This window comes from Vigna unguiculata, chromosome 9 (genome assembly GCF_004118075.2).
Source record: "Vigna unguiculata cultivar IT97K-499-35 chromosome 9, ASM411807v1, whole genome shotgun sequence".
Lineage (NCBI taxonomy): Eukaryota > Viridiplantae > Streptophyta > Magnoliopsida > Fabales > Fabaceae > Vigna > Vigna unguiculata.
Window position 1 is genome coordinate 35,305,124 of NC_040287.1, and position 11,108 is coordinate 35,316,231.

General features: G+C 42.1%; 1 protein-coding gene across 1 annotated transcript; it reads left to right on the top strand.

Annotated features, from left to right (window-relative positions):
- Nucleotides 1–322: 322 nt before the first annotated feature.
- On the top strand, nt 323–1,826 carry LOC114163692. Its single transcript, XM_028047987.1, has 2 exons — nt 323–1,124; nt 1,225–1,826. Exons 1-2 carry the CDS (start codon nt 323–325, stop codon nt 1,824–1,826), a joined length of 1,404 nt encoding a protein of 467 aa, XP_027903788.1.
- Nucleotides 1,827–11,108: the final 9,282 nt, after the last annotated feature.

Sequence of the window (11,108 nt, forward strand, 5' to 3'; positions counted from 1 at the left end):
GCTCGGTAAAACTAGATACCGACACCACTTATCCTGAGACAATGCCATGGACATTCCAACGGGAAGCAATGGAGACGAGGCTCTTACTATAGAAAAAGTAATGCAACATATCAAAAGACTGCAGAAGGAAAATGAGGACATGCGACAACAAGTAGAAGGGGAACGAACTCAGTGGCTAGCTGATGAGGAGAGACGCCGTCGAGATTTGGAGGTCGAGCACGAGAGACTGTGGAAAGAATCTGTAGAATCTCGTCAACGCCTTGAAGAATCCCTACGTCGACAAGAGCAGTTGCATAAGTATAATGAAGAATTGCGCACCTAGATGAGGGATCAAGGCCATTTCCGAGATCGAGGTTTGTCCAGAGGAAACCTTGAAACTGAAAAAGGACACCCTCTGGCGCGTCGAGTCATAGAAGAGGTGGTGCCCCCACATTTTCTCATCCCCAAAGTAACCCCATTCACCGGGAAGGGTGACCCAGAGTCTCACCTAAAGGCGTTTCGGGCTCAGATGCTCATATCAGGAGGGAACGACGCACTTCGATGCAAAATGTTCGTGGGGACTTTGACAGGCACGACACTAAAATGGTTCAGTAAAATTCCTAATGGCTCTATCACCACGTTCTCGGACTTCTCGCGATTATTTATGGATCGTTTTTCTGTTAATCGCCCAAAGCAACTCCAAATAGCATATATGTTTGACATCAAACAGAAACCTGAGGAGACCTTGAAGCAGTTTCTCAATAGATTCTACGACGCAAGCGTGGGACTCCTAAATCCTAGCGAGGAGATGCTAGTGGGAGCTTTTGTCAAAGGGCTCCGAGCGAACCTCTTCTGTGAATCGTTGATCAGATCGCCTGTGATCACTTTGGCAAAGGTACGAAGCGGAGCAGCAATCCATATTGAAACAGAGGAGGCAATGCAGCGCAAAAGATCGGAGGAGACGTCCGATAGCCAATCACAAAAGCAGAGATTCTCGACGACAAATACTGGAGGCCTCAAGTACTCGGGGTCGAACCAAGTTTTCCCCTTACAAAGATCAAAGATCCCCCGAAAAGAGATTCTCAAAATCAACATACCCACAGCTGACCAAGTCCAAGTCCCATATCTTGAAAGACAAGGAGATGGTTAGACATTTACGCTTCCCCAGTGAAACTACCAGACTATTGGGAAAAGATACCCGAGCATGGTGCGAATTCCATAAAACGCACAGACACGATACTGAAGGTTGTTTCTTGTTAACCAGCCAACTAGCCAACCTTGCCCGACGAGGCCTAATACAGAGTTATCTGAGGCCGAAAAATATTAGAAAAGTTACGAATAGCCAAAGTGGAAGCCTAGCGGGGGAGCAACACGAAATACCAATATTAGGGGATTTCAATACCATCGCGGGTGGATTTGCAGGAGGTGGAACCACAAGGTCGGGTCGTAAACGTTATGCTCGGAGTGTCATGATGACAGATATGATAAGATGCGAAACTTCTGCACCCAAGCTGATTTTTTCTGAAGAAGACCTCGAAGACGTCAGCCCACATGAGGATGACCCCGTTGTGTTGTCAGTCATAATGATAGGCAGAAATGTACATCGAGTATTAATCGATCAAGGAAGCTCAGCGGACGTAATGTTTTGGGATACCTTCGTAGGAATACAAGTTCCCCGAGACCAACTTCGCCCCTACGATGGAATTCTAGTAGGCTTCTCAGGAGAACGTTATGTGGACCTGAGAACTACTTTCTCGGACAAGAATGCTGCAAAAACAATCACGATTCGATATATAGTGGTCAACACTCCTTCGGCATACAATTTATTACTGGGAGGCCATCACTGAACAAACTCAGAGCTGTAGTCTCAATGGCCCATCTCAAGATGAAGTTTGCAGTCGATGACAAAGTTGTAACAATGAGGGTTGACCAAGAAGTAGCTCGGAAATGTTATGAAAATAGTCTCCGCACGCTACGGAATATGTACAGCATAGCCCAATCCGCAGTGAGTTCCCCTCCTAACGCCAATGACAACACTGAGCTCGACCCCCGAGCTCGACCCGACCATTACGGTCCTCAACCGATAGGAGAATTAAAAGAGTTTGAAGTCGCCCCAGGTCGGAAACTCTGGATAGGGTCGACCTCGACGCTCGTACAGAAGAGGAATTACGCAAGGTCCTTCGAGAGAATGTGATATCATTTGCTTGGTTGGCAAAGGACATGCCTGGGATTAATCGAGATATAATCTGCCATCGTCTCAACGTTAAACCACAAGCCAAGGCTAAAGTTCAAAGACGACAGAGACTCACTAAGGATAAGGCAGAGGCAGTGACAGAGGAGATCAAAAAACTCAGAGAAGTAGGACATATTAGGGAAATACAATACCCGGAGTGGTTGGCTAACGTAGTCATGGTGAAGAAAGCCAACGGGAAATGGAGGATGTGCGTTGATTTCACAGATTTAAGCTCGGCTTGCCCAAAAGACTCTTATCCATTACCAAATATTGACGTGCTGGTTGATAGGGTTTCTGGATGTGGATTACTAAGTTTTATGGACGCTTACACAGGATACAACCAGATCAGAATGCACCCCGAAGATGAGGACAAAACTGCCTTCATGGAAATCAAGGCTAACTTTTGCTATAAAGTTATGCCTTTTGGCTTAAAAAACGCAAGAGTAACATACCAGAGGATGATGGACTGAATCCTTCAACCTATGCTCGATCGCAATGTCGAGGCATATGTAGACGACATGGTAGTGACCTCGATCTCAAACAGCAACCACGCCCAAGACCTTCAAGAACTTTTCAACACAATCAACAAGTTCCAATTAAGGTTAAATCCAGAAAAGTGTGTCTTCGGTGTAAAGGCAGGTAAATTCTTGAGTTTTATGTTAACGGAGCGAGGGATTGAAGCCAATCCTGATAAATGCTCGGCCATCATAAATATGGTCAGCCCTCGATCCGTCAAGGAAGTTCAACGACTAACAGGAAGGATGACGTCCTTATCCAGATTCCTGTCGAGGAGTGGAGATAGAGGTCGTCCTTATTTCCAGTGTTTAAGGAAAAACGACAAATTCCAGTGGATAGCTGAGTGTGAAGAGGCCCTACAACAGTTAAAAGAATATCTTGGCCGACCTCCGGTACTTTGTAGACCAGAAAAGGGGCACCATCTGCAGTTGTACATCACTGTAACCGAGCATGCGATCAGCTCGGTCTTGGTCCAGGAGATTGAACAGAGACAAAAACCGATTTACTTTGTAAGCCGACTCTTAAATGGAGCAGAGAAGAAATATCCTACTTTAGAAAAAGCTGCCCTTGCAGTCATCGTTTCAGCCAGAAAGCTCAAGCCTTATTTTCACTGTTTTAGTATCTAGGTCAAAACCGACCTTCCTGTAAGACAGGTTCTGAAAAAGATGGACATGACCGGTCGGTTGGTAAAATGGGCCATAGAGTTAGCTGAGTATGAGATCGCATATGAACCTCGAGGACCGATAAAAGCTCAAGCTCTCGTTGATTTTGTAGCCGAGCTTACGCTTCCCGAGGCCTCAGAAAATGTTCTCATACCAGGAGATGGCCAGGATCCCTCAGTTTGGGTATTATCAATCGACGGAGCATCCAATCAACGGGGAAGCAAAGCTGGGGTCGTGCTCGAAGGCCCCGGTGGTTTACTCATCGAACAATCGCTAAAATTCTCCTTCAAAGCCAGCAATAACCAGACTGAATATGAGGTCCTAATAGCTGGCATGTTATTGGCCAAAAAAATGGGGGCCCGACGAATGGCAAGAAGAAGTGATTCACTCCTTGTCACGGGACAAGTCAATGGTGAATTCTCTGCGAAGGATCCTCAGTTGGCAAGATACTTAGACTACGTAAAGTCCTTAAGCAAAGCCTTTCTGACTTTTGAGTTAATTCACGTACCTTGGCAGCATAACAATCGTGCCGACCTACTCTCCAAACTAGCCAGTTGCACCAAACCAGGTCAACAAAAGTCAGTTATAAAGGAGACCTTAGTAAAACCAAGTGTAGATACTTTGGATGGAATAGCTGTGATGATTCTTAGTAACAGGGTAGCATCATATTCTTGGATGGCGCCTATCAAAGCATATTTGGCAGACGGCATATTACCAACAGACTCGGAGGAGGCCAAGAGGATTCAAAGGCATTCTTCTCGTTACACCCTGCTCGATGGACACCTCTTTCGCTTTGGATATTCAAGACCAATCTTGACCTGTATCGATTTAGAGGAATCTAAGAGGATCATGACTGAACTACATGAGGGAATATGCGGTTCGCACATAGGAGGTCGGGCCCTTATGCTGCGAATCGTCCGAGCTGGGTATTTCTGTCCTTCCATGAAAACGGATTGTCTAAACCACGTTAAACGATGTGATTAATGTCAACGTCATGAAAACCTGCAACGCGCTCCCCCCGAAGTCTTACACTCAATAAACCCTCTGTGACCATTCCATTCATGGGGAATTGACATAGTAGGACCATTTCCTATGGCAGCTCGGCAACTGAAATTCCTAATCGTGGCGATAGAATATCTGACAAAATGGATAGAGGCTGAGCCCGTAAGTTCTATCTCAGCTTCGACAGTGAAAAAGTTCATTTGGAAGAATATTGTGTGTAGATTTGCGGTACCTCGCCGTATAATTTCTGACAACGGGACACAGTTCGCGAGCTCCCAAGTACGAGACTTGTGCCGCAAATTAGGCATTAAACAACAGTTCTCCTTTGTAGAACACCCACAGACAAATGGACAGGCTGAAGCAGCAAATAAGGTGATCCTTAGAGCTCTTAAACGTCGGATTCTTACAACAAAGTCCCTATGGCCTGAAGAAATATCAAGAATCTTATGGGCCTACCACACCACTCCGCAAAAAACAACGCACGAAACACCGTTTAGCCTGGTATATGGGACTGATGCCCTCTTACCAATCGAAGTCGGTAATCTTCCCGATAGATTACACCGATCTACAACAGAAGAAAATGATCAGGATATCCAAGCAAATCTTGATGTCTTAGAAGAAGTCCGAGAATTGGCAAGAATTACCGGTGAAGCAACTAAAAGACGAGTGGAGCGCAAGTACAAAACAAAAGTTGTACCCAGAAGCTTCAAGGAGAATGACCTGGTGTTAAGGCGAGCACATTTGGTGGAGTCGGGAGATAAACTCTCCCCAAAGTGGCTAGGCCCCTTCCGAATTCGAGAGGTTCTTCCAACAGGTGCTTACCAGATGGAAACATTAGATGGAACTACTATCCCGAGAACATGGAACGCTGCAAACTTACGATTTTATTTTAGCTAGTACATTTTTTCATTTTCTTTTGTAGGACATGCATGAATTATCTCTAAATAAAATCCCCACACTCTTTTTCCCTCCGGGCAACCGTAGGGTTTTTTAACGAGGTGGTGGTAATTTTTCCTATATGTTTTCTTAACCATTATCTTTTCGATGTAACTTGCAGCTCGGTCCGACCTCGCTACGTGTGAGAAGAAAACCTCAGTACGCTGAGGGCTCAAAGCTCGGTCCGACCTCGCTATGTGCGAGAAGAAAACCTCAATACGCTGAGGGCTTAAAGCTCGGTCCGACCTCGCTACGTGCGAGAAGAAAACCTCAGTACGCTGAGGGCTCAAAGTTCAGTCCGACCTCGCTACGAGCGAGAGGAAAACCTCAGTACGCTGAGGGCTCAAAGCTCGGTCCGACCTCGCTACGACGAGAAGAAAACCTCAGTACGCTAAGGGCTCAAAGCTCGGTTCGACCTCGCTACGTACGAGAAGAAAACCTTAGTACGCTGAGGGCTCAAAGTTCGGTCCAACCTCGCTACGCGCGAGAGAAAAACCTCAGTACGCTGAGGGCTCAAAGCTTGGTCCGACCTTGCTATGTGCGAGAAGAAAACCTCAGTACGCTGAGGGCTCAAGCTCGGTTCTACCTCGCTACGTGCGAGAAGAAAACCTCAGTACGTTGAGGGCTCAAGCTCGGTCCGACCTCGCTATGTGCGAGAAGAAAACCTCAGTACGCTGAGGGCTCAAAGCTCGGTTCAACCTCGCTACGTGCGAGAATAAACCTCGGTACGCTGAGGGCTCAAGCTCGGTCCAACCTCGACCTATTTTGGTTCCACGCTATCCATACAAGCCGAATTTTGAACAGAGTTTATGAAGTTTTAGCGAGGGCTCAAGCTCGGTCCAACCTCGACCTATTTTGGTTCCACGCTATCCATACAAGCCGAATTTTGAACAGAGTTTATGAAGTTTTAGCGAGGGCTCAAGCTCGTTCCAACCTTGACCTATTTTGGTTCCACGCTATCCATACAAGCCGAAGTTTGAACAGAGTTTATGAAGTTTTAGCAAAGTTTGAGTTTCAGGTTTTAAGGTACGCAAACGCAACTATATCAAAAATCGAAGTCATGACTCATTGATATCATTATTGATTGCTTATAATTCATTGTTGATGCTTTATTTTTTCATTCATTATTCATGGCTATTTATGTATAGGAAAGAATTATCGTAGATATAAATATACAGTCACTTGCGTAGACTAGAAGTTAAGTTCTACAAGTTGAGTTCAAGATAAAAACACAAGATTCTTGCAAGATAAAGACATGACATCTCGTATTCATATACATAAATCCCAAAAGAGTAAAACTAAGTCTGCCAAGAAGTCTTTTCCTAGCCAACAAAACATATCTACTTAAGTTCTTTCCTAGCTAACAAAACATTACACGTCGGGAATATCCACCAGATGCCCCTCCACGACCTCTTTTGTGATATCAGCCTTAGAAACATCGAAATTGGGATACAAAACTTTGACTTGGTCAAGAGCGAGTTGGAATCCTTGCTTCAAAGTGGCACACAACTGGTCAGCCAGTTGTTCCTTCTCATTCTCCAGCACTTGACATTTGGTTGTCAAATCTTTCACCGAGTCTTCTTTAGACTTCATCATTGGTTTTAACTCGTCAAGCTCGTTCTTGAGATTAACAACCTCAATATCCTTATCCTTAACGGACTTGCGAAGTTTCTCCAGGTCTGCAAGGTCAGACTTAAGTGCAGATATCTCTTTTTGGGCGAGATCAAGGTCGGATTTAAGTTGAGGGACTTCTTTTTCAGCAAGTTCAAGATCAGCCTTAGCTTTAACTTCTCGTTGTTCTGTGATAATCAATCGATCTGCTAGTTGAATGGATGTAGCCTCCACTTGGTGTAAACCACGGAAAAGATCTTCATGAAGAAAGGACGAGGCTCGTACAGGCAACAACGATGCGTCTACGGCTAAATAATTGCAATTCCGACCATGAGAAACATGATCAAAATCCTCACCCCAAAAACTCTTGTTGGAAGTTAAGATGGGAGATTGTCCTAGCAGGACCTTTTCAGCTGAAGGAGGTCGGTCACGCGACTCTGAAGTCTCGGACCGGGTAGGAGCACCTTTCTTAGATTTGATTCTCTTGCGTTTTGCCTTGGGATCGCTTTGAGTGGTTTCAGGATCACTCTTCAAGACCACCTTAACGGGAGAAGATCGGGTCTGAGAGGTTGTACCAACTTTACCCGATCCCTGCTGTTTTATCCGGCGAAGCAAGTCTCTTTGAGAGAGGGCCATCTGACTATCTGTAGAAGACGGAGAATAAAATTAGTCCACAAGCAAACAATAAACAAACCTAAAAGGTAGCAAGGTCAGTCAGAAAATTATACCAATGAACAACTTTAAGTCTACCTCCCGACACTCGAGCTCTAAGATCTTACAGATGTCGAAGATCACCTCTAAACCTTCCAGTGTTTCACAGCTTTTTCTCTCAACAAGGTTCAAGTCTTCCATTTGCCGAGCAGTCTGAGGAGTGGGAAATCTGGTCCAATATAAAGGGAAGTCATCCAGCAAGGTCGGATTATGGCTAGGGGCAAGAATCTTTATGAAAATACCCTTAAAGGTGCATGATGCACCTACTGCATCCCTACCCAGATAATCTATTAGAAGCTCCAGGAACCATTTCCATGAGTCATTGTTCTCAAATTCTACAACCGCATATACTATTGATAAAATTTGGTCATTGACATATCTTCCAACTGTTGTCAATAACTCTCGCCCATACTTGCCTTTCAAAAAGCAGCCATCCACTCCAATGATAGGTCTACATGCGGCAAAACTATATTTGCATGCCTTCAGGCATGCATAAAACCTACTAAATATTACTTCACCATCAATGTTTTCGACTTTAACCTTTAGTGTAGAACCCAGATTTCCTCTCAATAGCTCATGTGCATAATCGTATATTCTCCTATATTGCTCTGTGAATGACCCATCAACATCATCTCTTGCAATAGCTTTAGCTATGAAAACCGTATTTCTAGATATACATACATTCCACTTTCTAGAGACATTGTCTCGAATATCCATCACCTTCATATGTGGGTTTTCTCTAACAATCTTTTCCATCTTCTTACTTAACCATTTTGCATTCATTAACTTGACATTAAAGTCTCTACTGCAGCTATGCTCATCAATTATTTTCCTAAGTTGTCAAGACTTCAATGCAGACATATATGCACAATAAGCATACCAATTACACTTTCCCTTGGCACCAACACATTTGACAGTAACTCTATTCTTGTCATTTCGGTCAAATCTTAAATTCTTTCTATTTGCCAATGCATAGGTTCGAATGGCTTCAGTAAATTCCTTTTTCTCTGTGAAATAAGTACCTACTTCCCATTTGTATTGGTCCATACTTTTTGGCATTAAGAAGGTTTGAAAGCTTCCATAACTCTCTTTATCATTGTCTTCCTCATCACTGCCTGTAGCAGTAAAAAATTCATTTGAGTACCGCTCAACATCAGAAAATTCGTCACCAGATCCTACTCCTCCAACCTCATCCTCATGTGAATTACTACATTGTTGTTGACCGGAAGAACCTGCTCCTGCAATGTTTTTTGGAGTACCTCCAACTTCACATTCCACATAACCATCCAAAGACTCATTTGTTGTGTCACCTTCAACACTGACATCCACAAGCCCTTCATAAAAAAACTTCTCAGCAGCAGCTCAGTCGCTGTATCATCACCCTCCTCATCTGACTCTTCATCATAAACCTCAACCTCATCCACCTCATGTAAGTCCTCTTCAACTTCAGCATCAGCCTCTTACACATCGTCGTTATCTATCTCTTTTTCTCCATTTACTTCACCATCACCCAACTCCTTTTCAATTCAGCATCAGTCTCCTTCACATCATGGTTATCTATCTCTTCTTCTCCATTTACTTCACCATCATCCAAGTCCTTTTCAATTTCACCATCACACTCCACTTCTTTATGCACTTCCTTATCAACCACAACCCCTTCGATCATGTTAATAACCTCAGGTTCAGTCATCCTGTGCACCACATAAAGATGAACAACACCATTTATCATAGATATGGTGGCCATATGCATAACCCCTTTGTCATCAACCAGCAACACCAACCTATCTTCCAACACTGACTCACCTCCAACAGAGTACCACAACTCTTTCGGATTAACATGTCCCAACTCTCTTAGTCCATGAAGAAGAATCTTGAAATAGCTGCACGTATCAGGATCACAAAACCATGATACCCTTTCCCCATCGTCAGTGTGGAGAAGTCGTCGTCGTTGACAATGGAGAACGGAGGATTCACATGCCGCTTGAAGGGGTTCAAAATACACTCTTTGCATGAAAAAAATCAATGAAAATAAAAAAGAATCACGTTCAAGGCGACCAAGCAACGTGCATTTGCGTTAAATGAACCACAACATACCTTAGGTGGTGGTCGCACAAGTCATCGCAGCAGTGGTAATAGGAATCCAATTTGGTGGATCCATTATGGGATCATATCAAGTGGGGTCTGGAAGAGAAAACGCAGAGAAACAATGTAAGGAATTGGTATTCGCGTTGTGTTATGGTTATATTTTAAAGCAATTTGACGTCGAATATGTGGGGAGCTAATGTCCTTTAATGGCGGATCTAAAGGACTTTGACGTCCTTTGATGACAGTTGTTAGGGGTTCGACATCCTTTGACGGCGAAGGCTGAGGGCATCAATGTCAAACCACAATTAGACGTCTGTCTCGTGAGGGGTCAACGTTAACTTTAACATTTTAATTATAAAAGTTTCACCTGACATTTTTTATGTTGGTTGTTTTGTAGACTAACATTAAAATGGTGACGTTAAAAACCTATTTTACAATGGTGTTTTATTGATTTTATTTTTTTTAGCATCACAATTTTTCATATGTATGAAAAAATTTCTTCACTAAATTAGATTGAAAATGATGTCACTATCGTAGCTCACACATAATCATCGGAAAAATGTATGCCCACACACCATCCAAAAGGTTCATATCAATACCATTTATTATTAGAGATCATACATTCCTTTTGTCAACACAAATAAATATATTATAAGAGATCATATCTATTGTTTTAATAAACTTTATTTATAGAAAAATTGTTATTCTATATATTAATAATACTAAAACACCAGCTTGCAGTATGCATATGCATAAACATATATTACAATACCCTCCTTAAATCTTACATTTTAAATTACTATCATTTTCATCTACTTGCATATCTTTATTATAAAGATAGTATCTGGTTCATAAATTTAAAACCTAAACTTCATGAAACCTTCTTATTTAAATATGATATTGATATCCATAAAATTTAAAACTCTGCATCTAAATAAAAACTTAAGATCCAGTAATAAAAAGAGTATTTTTTTTCACATACCAATAATCAAACAACATATAATTATGAAGAACTTTCATTAAAGTAAAAATAACAAAGTTTTTAAGAGTGATGTGATACATTTGATTCGGCAACAAAAAATTAAAGTAAAATCTCATAATATATTTCTTCAAATGGGATCCTCTTACACACTATAAAAATAAAGATCTTGCTATTACTTTATAACTGAAGATCTTGTTTTAATTTTAAAAAAATTGATATACTATTTTATTTTGATGAAAACTTCACTTTTTATTATTTTTCAGGTGAAACTTAGATAGATAAAAAGGATAGAGTGAAGTTGTTCAATAAATATTTTCATAAATTTCATCCAATAATAATTATACAAAAAAAAAATATTAAGAGCACTTATTTTACTTAGCGGAAATGATTC

What these genes read in the sequence shown, in the direction of transcription:
- LOC114163692 (XM_028047987.1), top strand. Translation starts at nt 323, where the DNA reads ATGAGGGATCAAGGCCATTTCCGAGATCGAGGTTTGTCCAGAGGAAAC. An exon ending in TCTTGAAAGACAAGGAGATG is followed by an intron (nt 1,125 to 1,224) that starts GTTAGACATTTA and finishes ACGATACTGAAG; the next exon opens with GTTGTTTCTTGTTAACCAGC.